General features: G+C 45.6%; 1 protein-coding gene across 1 annotated transcript in view; it reads left to right on the forward strand.

The window, feature by feature from the left end:
• LHFPL1 (LHFPL tetraspan subfamily member 1) overlaps positions 1–17,550 on the forward strand; it is a 57,297-nt gene that overhangs the window by 13,900 nt on the left and 25,847 nt on the right. The window contains 2 exon segments of the mRNA XM_059733123.1: positions 14,409–14,507; positions 14,510–14,826. Of these exon segments, the coding sequence (XP_059589106.1) occupies positions 14,409–14,507; positions 14,510–14,826 (416 nt within the window).

The following is a 17,550-nucleotide window of genomic DNA, read 5'->3' on the forward strand; positions in this document are numbered from 1 at the left end:
ATGATGAATAATAAGCACAGTAATGAGGAGCCCATGAAGGCTGAACTGCTTTCCTGTCCCATTGGTTCCCCACTCCTGACCAGAAGAGGCACTTTGGTGTGGCAAGCCATAAGTCAACAGAGAATTTCTCTCAGGGGCTTTCACTCTGGCTCTTTTTATGAGTGCTAAATTCACTCAAGCACGAGAAATAAAACATAAAAGAGGAGGATTTCTTTTCTTTTTGAGGAAAAAATGCGAATGTTAAAACCAAGCATCATAAGGTTTCAATCAGTCAGTCCCTTTGAATTATATTTCATGTTCAGAAATTGCTGAGAGGATGTTGTTACCCTGACTGAAAACAAACTTTTCTGGCTTTTTTTTCCACGTTCACCAAAAATAAACCTCCTTTGAAGTGAAAGCAGCAGCAGAACTCTGAGCTATGTGTAGCATTCCCCCTGCTTCTCACTGTGTCATTGGAGGATAACTAGTTTCATTTGCTAAGAGGTGGGTCTTTAAATGTTGGTTTGATCTAGGATCCCTTAGTTGTAACCAGTGAACAAGCTGAATTTACATAACAGCTGCAAAGTTCCCTTGGGAACAAGCCAAGGTTTGTGCAATCAGTCTGTTTGCTGAATGGGGATATACTGAAAGCATTGGGAATTGACCCAGCATTTCATTGGTTAGCGGGGGAAGAGTGGAAGAGGCTATGGAGTCCTCCTTTCTACTAGTTTGCCAGTCTCCATTGTCTGGCCTGGTTGGATGGGTTTGAGGTGTATTTGTTCTTTATTTTTTGAACAATTAAGAATGGAGCTAGGGACAGACATTACACATAAACCAGTTTAAGTGATCAGATACTGGTTTAAACCTATAACAGAACAGACATTCAGTGTACATAAAACAGTATGAAAATGGCTGAAACCAGTTTGAGATAAACCTGGTTGAATGTAGTATCAGACTTAACTGACTTGGCTCAAACCAATTTATGTAAAGTCTACCCAGACCCCTTCCTGGTTTAAGTTAAACCAGAGTCCTCCAGCATCCCAGATGCTTTGCAGCCCTGGGCTGGGCTGTCTGCTCTAGAGAGCTGGGCTGACCCCTCCCTCTGCTCCCTCGCTGTAACTCCAGCAAAGATGGCAAACATAGCAGCATCTGCCGGCTTCCCTGTGCCCCATCCTCCCCCTACTCCCTGCTCAAGCAGGGATTCCCCCCTCCCCTCTCCCAGAGCATGGACCATAGCCAGCACGTGGTCTGCTAGGTAATGCTGAGAGGTGTCTGTGTAAGGCAGACAGGACAGTGTCTGCTTAGGGCTTTTTGGAGCTAGTCAGCTGGTAATGTCCCTCCTTGGAAAAAGCCATTTTAAGAAGACCTTGAACTAATGAGAGAGGCTTTTGTTTTCTTGATGGGCTGATAAACACTGAGTTAGGGGTGATAAACACTGTGTTATCCATTCCCTGCTGGGTTGGGTGGCGGCGGGGTGGGGGGAACCGCTCCCTAATCAGAGCATCCTGCTAGGGCCTGGCCACACCCCCACAGTTTAGCACTGTGGAAAGGAAGGGAGGGCAGCTGTAGTGCCCCCTGGCTTCTAGCCTGAGCCACTGCAGGCATATGCCTGCATTTCTGGGATGTCTTTGCAGTTATAAACTGGTTCAGCCTAGCCAGGTTAGACTAACCTGCAAAGATTGAATCAATTCTGGTTCAGGCTTTTTTAATGTCTGTCCCTAGCCTGGGTAAATGGTCCCCAAACCTCTTTTTTAATGCTGTGTATTGTAATTTAATGCACTCTGTTAATGGATGTGAACATGTCTGTATTTAGTGGCTAGACTCCCTAAATATAATGGCACTCATTCTTATTGTTTTCTAGTTCATGAAGGAGAGGCCTGTATTTTTAGTGCTGATGTTCTCAGGTTCTGTCTCCTCTGATAAGGGTGGTGTCTGCTTCGATGAAGTCATGGTTTGTGACAAGAGTCAGGGGTGTCCCTTCTTGATAGTCCCAAGGTGACTCAGGGTGATGAATTAAGTGCGAGAGAACAAGTGTAGGATTTTTTTTACGAGGTGGAGGTGTACTGGGAGGGAAGGGACCAAACAAAATAAAGATGCTTTTCCTGATACAGATATGAAATGAGCAGGAGCCCTGTACAGTGCAGTGGGGCAAACAGATAAAGGTTGGAAGAGGGCAAAAAAGAGAGACAATTTTGGGGTCTCACCTCAAATGTGCTGACTTGCTACATTCATAAGAACTTGGGGAAAAATTTCTGCAAAAATCATTGCCTCCTCTCGCTCCTCAGTTGGTAGAGTCCCACCAGCTGAGGAAACAGCACTTATTATGAGAGCTTGGATTATGTCTTGGAGCATCATGGCAGTCGTTAATGGGTATTGCTGTTACCCATAATGGGATTCCTCCTGCTGATGGATGTTGTGCAGGGAGGGCTTATCACCAGCATTATGTGGGGCTCTGCAAAGATTTCTTAATATTTCAAGAAAATAATATGCCCTCTTTCACTTGAAACTGAATATCTTGCCTTAGCAAAAAAACAGGCTTGAGAATTTAAGGGAATTACAGAGGCTTCTTTGGTCTTCTCAGGCTTTGACTTTGTGGATAAAGCTGTCAACAAAGGGCCAATGATCTTTTTTGTCTTAAGTCACTCCAACATCTTGAAGTGGCTCAGGTGTTGCTGCGAACAAAAGCCAACTATTAGTTTTCTAGCTATCCTTGTTACAAAAGATGGGGCAAATTTCTAGTGTCAGATCAAACTGAGGGGAAATTAATATGCCAATTTTACTAGATTTGGCTAAATTTGGCCCCTATGCTCACAGGAAACTATAGCTGAGCACATAATGGCTGTTGAACTGGCTTACAGTCCTTGGCGTCTGGTTTGTATCTCAGTGTAAAACACCTTGATTATGAACAGACCTAAACAAACTAAATTTATTCTTGACTCTAGACAAATGGAGCAGGCTTTTTTTTCTAGAGGCTCCAATTCCTTCTCATCATGTACCATCTCCTTGCCGCAATAATATTGCTTAGCTTTGCTCCCTCTTTACCATAACAGTGACTGTCTACAGGTCTTGGATACTGTGCGAGGTTGCTGTGTGGGAGCCTGGAGCCTGTCCCACGGTGTATCATCAGATAGGCCTTGCTAGGAGCACGCAGCATCTTTGGAGTTAATTCTGACCAGATAATAAGGCTTGGAAACTCCTCCCCTTCTTCCTAAAGGTGAGTGTCTGTTTACAGGCATCACAGCGGAGAAGTGCTTTCATTTCAGTGTCAGTGTGACGAGCAGAATATCAGACAGCAGCCGCGGCAGTGTCTCAGATCACAGCCTGACAGGAGGAGAGAGACTGGTTTAGTGGTAAGCAGATTAATTTGCAGTCTGTGCTAGATGCCTTTAAAATGGTCTTTAAGGAACTTTCTTGCAAGCTTAGGGCTTTTGCAGCATCTTAATCCCAACCCATTCATTTGTTATGTCTGGTTGAATTTCATTTTATATCATTAACTGGAGCGATGTGGTGAGGGCTTTTTTTCCCTGTTCTCAATAGTTTTGCAGTTGTTTGTAGGATAATTACATGGGGTTAGAATGAGGATTTCATTTCTCTATTAACAAAGCCACAGATCTAAGGGTGAAAGGACTAGACTGACAAGGGAAACTTCTTAGTGGGATGGCTCTACAGGGGTATATTAAGCAAGTGGAAGGCAGGCCAGATAATTAGCGTCATCATATACATGCTGTATTCATGGAAAGTATACAAATTCCATTTCAGTCCAGTGAAGTTTACATATATTTCACATTTATTGCTTTAAATTGTCTTAAAAATAAGACACAGTTTGTAGCTATCTAAGATCCTCTCCTATTTTTTCCCCTAAGATTGCAAGGAATGAAAAGCTGACGTGAAAACAAATGTGTCAAAGAGCATTGATTAGAAGAGTGAAACTCAAATAAAGATAAACACTTAAATAAATATGTAAGATAAATACTTACATTGTAAATGTATTCCAATAGTTTTCCATGCTCTGTAAGTTTGTACAGAGACTTCTGTAAAACACGATTTATTTGCAACTTTTCCTCTTGCCATGAATACTCCTAGATTGGACAGAACAGTAGGGAATTCTCACTGGGGAGCAGCCCTGGTTCAAGCTCTGTAAAACCTACAAGTTCTTTCCTCATCTTTAGATTATGGGCTACAATTCCTGCTGTGTAAACTGTGGACCCCTCCTTTCTACTGTGGGAGACTAAAGACTCAAGAGTGGGCATTGGGGAAGAGGCCAGAGAAACCTCATTCTTGAACTTCCAGCTCTGGAACATGTCAGTGGACTCATGTGGCAGGGTGTAGCTCACCATGATTAGCTGCTGCTGTGGTATAGACAAGCCACGCCAGCTGGGAAAGGAGGAATCAATATTATTTTCATGGAGAAAGCAAGTAATTCTTTGTTGGATGCCACCGGGGGAGGTAGACTGGAGGGCAATAAGATCTCTGAAGTACATGTGGTGTAGGACACACATGTGATCATATAAAAAGTGAAGACTTGCAGGGGTTTGCTCCTGCCCTGGGCTATGCCGATACCAAAGGCACTGAGGACAAGACCTACCTTGTGATAGGAGGATAGGATCTGCCATAGCTGGGAACTCACTGCTAAGAGAGATTACTGGCTAATCTGTCCGTGCACCAGATTTCCAAGGGGCTATCCTCTGAAGGTTAAGTGCAGTCAGGTGCAAACCAGGGAGATAGCACTGAATGGGCCTGGTAAGTCATGGCCCACCAGTTAAACTTGGCATTTGCACAGGCTGGGTACTAAATCAATTCATTAACAGGCATTTTTTGTTGAATCAGGCATCCTGCAGCTGGGACCTGAGGGATCAGGTAAATCATCTGTTTCAGATATTTGGGGTGTACTTGCTTTCAGTCTGCTGCAGCAAGAATGATTTCCTGTCACAGCAGACTGCTGGCCACTCCCACGTACTGTAGCTGGAGCCCACCCAGATTCCCATTCCTGCTGGTGCCACCAGGCTGCTCTCAGCTCCTTTCCACCAGAGCAGAAGAACACATTCCTCGTGCCTCTTCTTCCCCTCGGGATGCAAGTGCTACTGCACCAAGGCAGGGGCTGATGCAGAGGCCTCAGACTATGCAAAGGTGTGTGGGATGTGGGCAACATCACTTGAAAGTTAACTCCTGCAACAAATGTGTATGCAGGTTTGCTAAGGCGTTGTGCCCTAGAGATCCTTCATCTGGTAGCTGATTTAACGAGGGTTAAATTTTCACTTGATTGGCCATTTTAAAAGGACTCTGCACCTGTGAATGTTTGTTACATTATGGGTGACCAGTGCTTTTGGGGGCCTCATTGAGTGAAAAATATAACGCCTGTACATGCCATATATCTCATAAACAGAGCACATCCTAACCAGAGGTGTCTCAGGGACCCTCCCTTCTCCATTTGCTGCTGTAGACCCCCTTCTTCTCCCATTCCCCATTGCTGCACATTTCTACAGCGGCTACAGTTACATGGGCAACATTTAGAAAGGATTGATAGCTTTTTTTTTTCAGCTGGGAAACAAATAGGGGAGCCAGCACCATGTCATCTGCCAGCTTCCCATACATCTATCTCCAGTGCTCCACAGACTGCTGCTTGGGAATGACTAATTTTGCCAATAACATCCCTAAGTGTATTTATCATTTGTCTCCCTTTTTCCTGATTGAATCCCTAGTTAATCTTTCCCTGTATCCAGTCTTGGTGGTTAGGCATCGCTTTGCCAGGATTAGCCTGTGCAAACCTGACCCCAGCCTGCACTTATGGGTATGCAGAATCCTAGAACATATCCTAGGGCTTCGATATGGTATCCCACCCCATACTGGTGAACAAGTTAAGAGGCTGTGACTTGGATGACTACACAGTCCGGTGGGTGGCGAATTGGCTAGAGGGTCGCACCCAGAGAATCGTGGTGGATGGGCCGGTTTCGACCTGGAAGGGTGTGGGCAGTGGGGTCCGGCAGGGCTCGGTCCTTGGACCGATACTCTTTAATGTCTTCATCAGCGACTTGGACGAGGGAGTGATGTGTACTCTGTCCAAGTTTGCGGATGACACAAAACTGTGGGGAGAAGTGGACACGCTGGAGGGCAGGGAACAGATGCAAGCAGACCTGGACTGGTTGGACAAATAGGCAGAAAACAACAGAATGCAGTTCAACAAGGAGAAATGCAAAGTGCTGCACCTAGGGAGGAAAAATGTCCAGCATACCTACAGCCTAGGGAATGACCTGCTGGGTGGCATGGAAGTGGAAAGGAACCTTGGAGTCCTAGTGGACTCCAAGATGAACATGAGCCGGCAGTGTGACGAAGCCATCAGAAAAGCCAATGGCACTTTATCGTGCATCAGCAGATGCATGACGAATAGCTCCAAGGAGGTGATACTTCCCCTCTATCGGGCGCTGGTCAGACCGCAGTTGGAGTACTGTGTGCAATTCTGGGCACCGCACTTCAAGAGGGATGCAGATAACCTGGAGAGAGTCCAGAGAAGGGCCACTCGTATGGTTAAGGGCTTGCAGGCCAAGCCCTACGAGGAGAGACTAGAGAACCTGGACCTCTTCAGCCTCCGCAAGAGAAGGTTGAGAGGCGACCTTGTGGCTGCCTATAAGTTCATCACAGGGGCACAGAAGGGAATTAGTGAGGTTTTATTCACCAAGGTGCCCCCGGGGGTTACAAGAAATAATGGCCACAAGCTAGCAGAGAGCAGATTTAGATTGGACATCAGGAAGAACTTCTTCACAGTTCGAGTGGCCAAAGTCTGGAACGGGCTCCCAAGGGAGGTGGTGCTCTCCCCTACCCTGGGGGTCTTCAAGAGGAGGTTGGATATGCATCTAGCTGGGGTCATCTAGACCCAGCACTCTTTCCTGCCTATGCAGGGGGTCGGACTCGATGATCTATTGAGGTCCCTTCCGACCCTAACATCTATGAATCTATGAATCTATATGGCTGGAAGAGACCAAGAGACCTGGAAAAGGTCATTTGGTCCATTTCCATGCCCCACCACAGGACTAACATAAGATGCAGAACTCAGGGCTCTGACAAACGTTACACTTAAGACATGAATAGATGGTTAATCACATCTTAAGTAGTGACCTGGTCACTCACTCAATCAATTAATGGCTTGCTAAAATGAAGAATAAGCCACAAAGTTATTACGCAAAATGTGTAATAACTTTGTGGTTGGTTCTTTTTACATCTTTTATTGAATGTCCCCAGCCTGTGTAGCATGCAGGAGCATTTGAAGACTCCCCTTTGTTCCAGAGGCTGGGAGGCCCCCAGTCGGGAAGTGCACTGTGCACTCCTGTACTGGGAGCCCCAGTCAGCTGATCAGGGCTTGTGGTGCACAGAAGCACGTGGTGCCTTCCTCCGGCTAGGAGCTCTGATCAGCTGCCGGGGCTCCCAGCCATGGGGTGCATGGTGTGCTCCTGCAGTTAGGAGTCAAGCATGTTACTTGCTAGTTCAGGGGGAGCCTGAGATCGTGTCTGATGGGATTCCACATCAGATCCCATCACATATTTACATTAATGTCTGTCAGGGGCCTCACTGTAGGAAAATGTACAAGTGTATGAGGTCAGGGCTAGGCAAAGATCTTGCCCAGAAGATCAAGTCACTGGATTATTTTGCTTTTTCTTTGATTACCATGAAGTTACTGCAATTTTATGAAAAGATACACTTATGCAATGTTGCCTCAATGTGGATGTGAACCCCCATGACCATTTGGGAGCATATTGTGTGATAGTTATTGAGGAACCATAACGTATTATTGAATGTAGATAGTGGGAGTATGACATTAAAACCTTAAGCAGCAGCTTGAAATAGCAACACAAAATGAATCAAATCCACATACCAGTTTAAACGAGTCATAGCCACTCTTCAGTCACTGCGCAGTTGAAAAAGACATTGATGAGTTTGTGGGGCAAATCTTTCTGGGGGATCCATTTTCTGGCATATTTAATCTCAGTCCTAATTATATACTGTCTTGGAGAAAGACAGAACTTATGTAGCTGCCAGCTGTATCCTGAAGATAACAAATAACTAAGATTTGGTTTTGAACCAATGCAGTGTTGGCTGCAACGTATGTGGCGGAAGAAAGGACTAGTTGAAAATGAAAAAAAGTGTCTCTGGAAACTGATTTTCATGGACACTGATAGCTTACGATCCCGTGCTCTTCTTTGCTTTCTCTTCCTTTTTTTCTGCTATTTGTGTACATTGAGGGCTGTCTCTTGCAATAGTAACATGAGAACCGTGGGTTTCTGGTAACCAAAAACGTGGTTTATTTATTGAAAAATTAGTTTCCAGGTACCATATTTCTAAAAAATTCAAATAAGTTGTTTTAGATGTTTTCACAATGAGATTTTCTAATACGTAGTTTTGAAATAAAGTCGGCCAAAATGTAGTAAAAACAAAAGGGGAGAAAGAGGTTAAAAAAACCCCCAAAATGAAATGAAATACTTGGCATTAACCCAAATGAAATTCATTCATTCTTTCTTTTTCTTTTGTTACACTGAGGAAACAAAAAACATTTCAGGATGACCTGAAGCAAATTTAATTTTAATAGTTTGGTTTGGCCAGTAAATATAAACATCTGTTATTCACACAGATCAAGTCATCATGTTCCCTGAAGCCGGATCTGGAAAGGCATTGTGCAAGCCTCAGAGGGGTAACTCTCCTGCACTTGGCTGATTTTGGCTTCCCTACACAACATGTACAGTCTCACATCCAGATTATGGAAAGCAGAAGTCAAGAGGAGCTTATTGGTAAGATAGCTTATTTCTCCTGTTGGACTTGGACCTGAAACACTATCGTTTGATGCTGTCGCTAGGTGGGGTGGTTCGAGTCTGTTTTACCAGCAGCAAATCTAGCTTGTGGCAGTGGCAAACAGGATGCTGGTAAAATAGCTCTTGAAAACCAGAATGCAGAACCAAGTAGCTGCATGGTGGATGAATGCAGACAGGACACCACATGTGCAAATAAATGTGAAGTACTGGGAGCAGAACAAGCACTCATAACTAGATTTGGAGAGCTCCACATTTGCAGAGGCCAAAATGAGGGGAACAGGCAATAAAGCTGTGCCTATGGAAAAACACAATCATATTAGCATAGTAAACAGCTTGGGGTTCATGACTTGGCAATCATAGTCACAGCTGCAAAGCCCAGTAATTCTAGTGTGAACAGAGCTGCACAGCAACAGTGGGGTTGTGTGCCTGTTAAGATTGTACTCCTGAAGCACTGTTCAGATTTGCAGACCCTCCCTCAAATCACTTCCCTCACCATGTTTCCCTCAGAAATGCACACATCTTGGTGTGGAGACTGCTAGCTGTTAGGGGGGCCCAGCAACAAGGGGTTAACACAGGAAGAGAAGCCTGGGAAGTGTTGATATGCAGCTGTATCTCAGACTTTGGACCCGAGCTGGTCATTTCTCCACGTTAAGCTGGCTCTGGATTTGACCTGGCAGTTTGGGCTGGGCTGGCTTGAGTTATGAGGTTTACATGTTGAGGTTAAATGTTTCTCTCCAAACTGCTGGAGTTTGAATTAAAGGTCCAGTTCAGGGCATAGACTTTAAGGGTGACATGTGGGATTCATTGAAGTTTTGCTGTTGTCTGTTTAATTCACACTATTTAGTTCCACTATTTAATTCACAAAGTGAATAACCCTATTCTGCTATTGACTGTCTAGTCTCAGACAGACAGAAACTTACCCTAGTGTAATTTTCATTGTGTTTTTCCATTAATGGAAGTTAAATCAGGATCAAGATCAGACAGTTGTGACGGTATCCCAGGGTGGCCCCTATATAAGTGGCTGTTCCTGTGCCTTGTGACTGGGCAGAGGAGGAGCATATAAAAGCCCATTGTATTTAACACATGGCTATCCAGAGTGGAGGAGGAAGCCAAAGCAGTCTAATTTACACTGGTGGAGCTTTTCATATTAGGGATGGTTCTCCACTGGATTGGGCAAAGCTACTCTGGCTCAGGGGTTTCACAGCATCTGGTGAAGTGAACTTGGTTCACAAAAGCTTCTGCTCTCTCTCTATATCCTATTTAGTTATATAAAGGTGCATATCTACCCTTCCTTCAGGGATTGGTATCATCTGTCTGCTGGTATCTCAGTTTCACCAGTGTAAATGTTTTCTCCATCTTATCCTTGGTCATTCACTCTCCTCTGCCATTTATAGCCACACCATATGAGGGATAGAATTTGGTCCAAAAGGAAGCATATCAGATGATTTAAGTTGCCTATGGATTCATAGATTCATAGATGTTAGGGTCGGAAGGAACCTTAATAGATCATCAAGTCCGACCCCCTGCATAGGCAGGAAAGAGTGCTGGGTCTAGATGACCCCAGCTAGATACTCATCTAACCTCCTCTTGAAGACCCCCAGGGTAGGGGAGAGCACCACCTCCCTTGGGAGCCCGTTCCAGACCTTGGCTACTCTAACTGTGAAGAAGTTCTTCCTAATGTCCAATCTAAATCTGCTCTCTGCTAGCTTGTGGCCATTGTTTCTTGTAACCCCCAGGGGCGCCTTGGTGAGTAAAGCCTCACCAATTCCCTTCTATGCCCCCATGATGAACTTATAGGCAGCCACAAGGTCACCTCTCAACCTTCTCTTGCGGAGGCTGAAGAGGTCCAGGTGCCCTAGTCTCTCCTCATAGGGCTTGGCCTGCAAGCCTTTAACCATATGTGTGTCCCTTCTCTGGACCCTCTCCAGGTTATCCGCATCCCTCTTGAAGTGCGGTGCCCAAAACTGCACGCAGTACTCCAACTGCGGTCTGACCAGCGCCCGATAGAGGGGAAGTATCACCTCCTTGGACCTATTTGTCATGCATCTGCTGATGCACGATAAAGTGCCATTAGCTTTTCTGATGGCTTCGTCACACTGCCGACTCATGTTCATCTTGGAGTCTCCTAGGACTCCAAGATCCCTTTCCACTTCCGTGCCACCCAGCAGGTCATTCCCTAGGCTGTAGGTGTGCTGGACATTTTTCCTCCCTAGGTGCAGCACTTTGCATTTCTCCTTGTTGAACTGCATTCTGTTGTTTTCTGCCCACTTGTCCAACCTGTCCAGGTCTGCTTGTAGTTGTTCCCTGCCCTCCAGCATGTCCACTTCTCCCCACAGTTTTGTGTCATCCGCAAATTTGGACAGAGTACACTTCACTCCCTCGTCCAAGTCACTGATGAAGACATTGAAGAGTATCGGTCCTAGGACTGAGCCCTGCAGGACCCCACTGCCCACACCCTTCCAGGTCGATACCGACCCATCCACTACGACTCTCTGGGTGCGACCCTCCAGCCAATTCGCCACCCACCGGACTGTGTAGTCATCCAAGTCACAGCCTCTTAACTTGTTCACCAGTATGGTGTGGGATACCGTATCGAAGGCCTTCCTGAAGTCTAAGTATATGATGTCAACCCCTACTCCTGCGTCCAGGCATTTTGTAACCTGGTCATAAAAAGAGACTAGATTAGTCAGGCATGATCTGCCTGCTACGAACCCGTGCTGGTTTCCCCTCAGCATAATTTTTCCTGCCGGGCTCTCACATATATGAGCCTTAATAATCTTTTCAAAGACTTTGCCTAGGATGGAGGTGAGACTGACTGGCCTATAGTTGCCTGGGTCCTCCTTCCTCCCCTTCTTGAAAATGGGGACCACACTGGCCCTTTTCCAGTCCTCTGGGACCTGGCCCGTGCGCCACGTGTTCAAATACTCCCTCCAGTGGCTGCTATTGATCACATGGACATTGTATACAGGTAATTTGCTCACCCTTAGGGTCGAGGAGATTCTTTACTGCAGTGGTTTTCAATCTTTTTTCATTTACAGACCCCTAAAAATTTTTGATTGCCAGTGAGGACCCCTTTGGAAATTTCAAGTGGATGTGTGGACCCTTTTGAATTGTAAGTGTGGGTATTCATGTATATTTGGTTGATCATAGTAATCTTTTATGGACCCTGTAAACATAGTCTGCAGCCCCTCAGGGGGCTGTGGACTACAGGTTGAAAACCACTGCTCGACTGTAATGAAGAAAAGTACCTAGAGACATACCAACCAACCAGTCTACCAGACCCCACAAGGTAAACTTATTAAAATGTATTCACTGACCTTGTTGCTCCAGTTGGGGAGTTGGTTTTTAATCTGTTTTTTAAAAATAGTATTTAATTTGTTTTTAATAGTATTTCATTATGGAAGCAATGGAGAGACCATTCCAACATTTGCCAGTGTGTATTATAATTTGGAAGGACAAAAGATGAGTTTGAAAGGTCTGTCATACTTATTAGAGAATGGATTCTGCAAAAGCATCACAGGCCTGCTTTGGCTTCTTGTTTTTAGTTCACTTCCTCCAGATCTCAATTTAAATATTTTTATTAAAATAAAAGCACCCTACACCAGACTGAAACGCTGGCATCCCCCTTCCTTCTCCCACGTGTAATTGATGAAACATTTACAACCAAATCAGAACTGTCAGGGGGGAGGAGCAGCAGAAATGACAGCGCCTGTTGTATGGTATTTTTAATTAAAACCCCCAACATCTCAAAAAGTTTCATAAATCAAACGCCTTGAACATCTGCTTGAAATGGTTTGCAATCCTTTTATTAAAGCATGGCTGTCATTTTGAAAATGTCCTCAAAGGGTTCTCTGTCTTTAATTATGCACTCAGCAGTCATGGAGTTCAGATGAAAGAAATGCGAGAATAGAGGCATTCTAGCGTTGGCGTACAACTAGGATTGTTAGGCCAGGGAGGATGGTCCAGTGGTTAGGATGCAGGTTGGGAGCTCCAGAGACTTGGGTTCAGTTCATTGTTCTGCCACAGACTTCCTGTATAACCATGGGGAAGTCTCTTGTCTCTACTGTGTCCTTGCCGTGTCCCTGCAGGGATGTTCCTGTGTGTGCCCTGCCTGTTGGCTCCTGCTTTAGGGAAGTAACCCTCCAGTCTGTCAGACACATTGATCTTAGGAGTAGCCATGGTGGGGACACCCCTTGAGTGGTTTCACTGACATGTTTCCAGGTTTAGGGCATGTGAGTGGGAATGGGTGGAGAGGACAAAGTCAGGATTTTCTGTCCTGGGATGCACTGAGGATGAGGTATAGACATACTCTTAGTGCTGCAGTTCCATCTATAACCTGGGGGCCGAAGCACTTCCCTACCTCTCTGTGGGGTTGAAGATACTGATGTCTCAGACTTGTTCAGGTATTAAGGTATTGGGAGACATATAAGCATTGTAAAGTCTCATGTTAGTTAAAGAAGCACTGTCCACACTGTGACACTGACTCATATGAAAAATAGCCCTAGGTCTGAGGGAAGCCTTTTTCAATCATATTATCTGATTTTTAACAAATTATTCATAATTATTCATTTGACTTTATAAGGAGTTTTCTACACCCCCATGGAGGTTTTGAGGGATCTTTACAGCAGGACAGAAAGTGTCTAGCTACACAGGGGAAATGGTGACCACTGCCTGTGCTCAAACCATCATGTGCTTGAGGGGAACAAACTAAAGCAGTGGTGCTCAAACTTATGGGGCTGAGGGTCCAGATGAGTGGCATGGGGCCGGATCCCATGGGTAGAGTCGGTTCATGGGCTGGATCCAGCGAGGAGTCAGCATGTAAGGTCAGTCCATGGGCATGTTAGCCCAGCCCAATGCTCTGGACCTGGCTGTGGGACCATTCAATCCAGCCCATGGGCTCCTTACAGGTCTGGAAATTTGACAGCAGAGGAGCAGTGAAGGGCAGGAGGTTGAGCACCACTGAACTAGAGCAATAAAGTAAATGATTCTTTTTTGATAACTCTTCCATTTGTAATACCTTAATTTACTTTTAAATTCAATTTTTATGTCTGCAAAGGCAAGGCCAGACCCACTGTTGGCCATATCACAATTGCATTCACAATGGACCTTTTAGTAACATTACATACTCATAATTTCTTTGGACCAATGACATGTTTAATCTACTTTGTGAAGCTGATCAAACACTTCACTTATTGGGCAACTTTTCTCTTTCAGAGATTGCAGCTGAGCATTGTGCTTCCATCAGACTGCTCACTAACATGGTCAGAGCCTCTTACAAGGTCAACAGCTAGTGACACGGCAAAGCCATAACTTCCAGCTGCTTGAACAAATATGAAACCAACCTCTCTTGATCTTCTTTTGGTATCATTTAACAGATGTGAGCATGGATTAAGCAACATTCAGCTAAGGACTAACCATACAGTATAATGAAATAAGAAGGGTGCTGCAGTCCTGTCATAGATTGCTACCTCCAGCAGTAATATTTATAAGACTCTCTGGAAAAAAAGAAAGGATCACGTTACCTTAGGAAAGCTGTTGCCCCCTGGAAGCAGGGGGATGAATTAGACACCGCATGACTGTTCTCTCAGGATGGGTCCCTGCAGTGACTTCCTCCCTTGCCTGTAAGGTCTGTAGAGACCAAGCCGGCTGCCCCTGCTGTCACCAGAGAAGACTGGCAGTAGTTTAACATTGGTTGGGGTGCTCTGGGCTTTCCTCTTTCTCACAGCTTTCCTCTTCTTTCTGCCAGCTCAGCCAGTTACTTTATGCCCTACTGGCTCCTTGGTTTCCAGCTGGGGAAGCCAGTTTCATTTGGCCTCTTGTGCTGGTGCACATACCCTGCCCAGATACATGAGAGGAGCCTGATGAAGATGGAAGAGTATGGGCAGTATGCCAGTTTTGATGCCATTCCCAGCTTGTCTTGGCAGATCTGCACTGTGGTGACAGGGGCTGGCTGTGCCATGCTGCTCCTTGTGGCATTAGCAGCCATCCTGGGTTGCTGTGTGGAAGAGACCATCTCTTGGATGATGGGGTGCTTCTTGGGGCAGTTCAGTTTGTAAGAGGTAATGTCAGTAGCTTATGTTATATCACTTCCTTGACTCGTTTCAGGCCGCTGATGGGCAACAAGTGGGCATGCATATATACACTCTGAACAGGGAGCCAATGCATATGCCCAGTACCATGCTATGAGCAGCTACATGACATGTGTGAACACATGGAGCAGATGCAACCTGCTTCCCAGTGAGGCCCTTTGCTGGTGTGGTCGTGCAGCAAAAATGCGGAGCATCTACAGACACAGTTCTTTGGGTAAATGTGATATCTTTTTTTAGACCAACTAAATAGTTGGAAAAATTGTTCTTTGCAAGCTTTTGGGCACATCTACAACTTTCGGGCTTTTGGGTACATCTACTTCAGCTGAAGGCACTGCTTCAAAGCCAGGTTCCTAAATTTTCCCCTACGTACTAAAGCATCCTCACATGAGGGTACTCTGTGTAATTTTGATACAGAACTACATCCAGAAGGATTTTAGCTATAAAAGCTTTTGAAACTAGCAAAGCAGAGGATGAAAAACCCTGGGAACTAGAGTTACATTTGTGGCGTTTTTAAGGGCGTTAAGATTTGTAGTTTCCTCATTTTACATCTTAGAATGTGATGGACTTGCCCCGCCAGCCTGCTTGTGTTTGCTTGGAAGGGCTTCCAACTCAACAAAACAAAGAGACATTGTTAAAAAATGCAGATCCAGGCTTATTGGCAAGAACCCTAGGGAAGCTATAACAAGGATGGTGCCAAAATGCAAATGTTTTAATTGACTTCTGGCCTCCAGAGCTCTGTAACAGATGCATCTCTCTCCAGGATCTTCCCCCCATGCAGGCAAGTCACCCTCAACAACAGAGTACAAACTGCTTTGAACAGATCCTTGCAGAATCAGGCAGCCTGCCATGCAATGTCAGACAGTAACACAAGGAGAGCAGTGTTCTGCATGCTGGTACACAAAGGGGAAGGAAGTAGGATAGGCTTGTGGCTAAAGCACAGGACAAATACATAAAAGACTTTAATTCATTTCCTGATTCTGTGTCAGACTTCTGTACCCTGAGGTAAAAACTTGGTTAAAGCCAGCATCGAAGTCCACTCATAGGGGTCTAAAATAGGACTTAGGCAGAAAGTAGGGGTCTAACTGACAAAAAGCAATCCAGATCGACTCCACTGTAGTGGCCACGCAACTACTTAGGTGTGTAGAATCAGTAGGTGCCTTCATCTTGGCCTGAACCTAAGCGCCCAGACTGGGCTACTGAACATGCTTTGAGGAGATTCAGAATCGAGCACGCCTGCCTGTGCTTTGCTGTAAGACAGACTAGTGCTAGGAAGCATCAACATTCGGCCTCAGTCCATGATCTTTTAGGTCAGGGATGGCCAACCCATGACATGCAGGCACAAGTGGCATGGGCAGCTTCTGTGTGTGGCACATGGCAGACTGCGGAGGGAACAGACAGCACAGTGGCAGAGAGGGCAGGGGGCAGAAAGCAGAACAGCATATTGGGCAGGGGAAGGGGATTGGAGTGGCAGTTGAGGAGGATGCAGGGCTAATTTGTGGCTTGCCTGAGAAAAACGTTGGCTCCCAAAAGGTTGTGTTAGGTGCAGTCATGCACACCTAATGCATGACTGACACAGAGAGCATGGAGTTCAGTACAAAGTGCAGCACCTCACATTTGTTGCCCAATAGCTTATTGGTTTGAGCACATGCCCGATTAGGAACTTGAACTCTAGGCCCTCTTCAACCTGGGAGCACTCAAACCCACATCTGGCACTTCTGAGGATAGTGCCCGAACCATTAGCCTGTAGAACAGTTTAGTTGTGGGCATATACTGTCTCTCCCATTGAAACTAAGGGTGCAGGATTCATGAGCACTGAAGGAGAGAAAGCAAGAGGAAGAATGACCCCATGACTAGGGACAGACATTACACATAAACTGGTTTAAGTGATCAGAAATTGGTTTAAACCTGTAACAGAACAGATGTTCAGTGCACATAAACCAGGTTGATAATGGCTGAAACCAGTTTGAGATAAACCTGGTTGAATGTAGTATCAGACTTAACTGATTTGGGTCAAACTGGTTTATGCAATGTCTGTCTCAGACCCCTTCCTGGTTTAAGTTGAATCAGGCTCCCCCAGTATCTCGGCATGCTGTCTGGGCTGGGTGGGGCTCTCTGCTCCACATCAGAGCTGGCACCTCCCCTCTGCTCCCTTGCTGGAGCTCCGGCAGAGATTGCAGGCATCTGCCTGGCTTCCCCCTGCTTCCCACCCCATCACTCCCTGCTAAGTAGGGATTCCACTGTCCCCTCTGCCTTATGCAGACACCCAGCATTAACTAGCAGACCACAAGCTGGCTACGGTCCCTGCAGTGGCACACGGGACAAAGGCAGAATCAATAGGTAGCTGGTAATGTCCCTCTGTTGCTTTCTTAATTGGGTGATAAATGCTGTGTTATCAATTCCTTGCTGGGAAGGTTAGGAGGGTGGGGGAACCCCTCCCTAATTAAAGCATCCTGCCAGGGTCTGGCCATGTGCCTGTCAGTTCAACATTACGGAAGGGAAGGGAGGGCTGCTCTAGCATCCCCCAGGCTTCTAGCCTGAGCCACTGCAGGCATGTGCCTGCATTTTTTTTTAGTCTGGGGGGGATGTCTTTACATTTAGAAACTGGTTTATCCTAGCCAGGTTAGACTAACCTGCAAAGATTGAATCAATTCAGGCTCTAGTTTTTTGAATGTCTGTTGTTAGCCCAT

The sequence above is a fragment of the Alligator mississippiensis genome, chromosome 8, assembly GCF_030867095.1.
Source record: "Alligator mississippiensis isolate rAllMis1 chromosome 8, rAllMis1, whole genome shotgun sequence".
NCBI lineage: Eukaryota > Metazoa > Chordata > Crocodylia > Alligatoridae > Alligator > Alligator mississippiensis.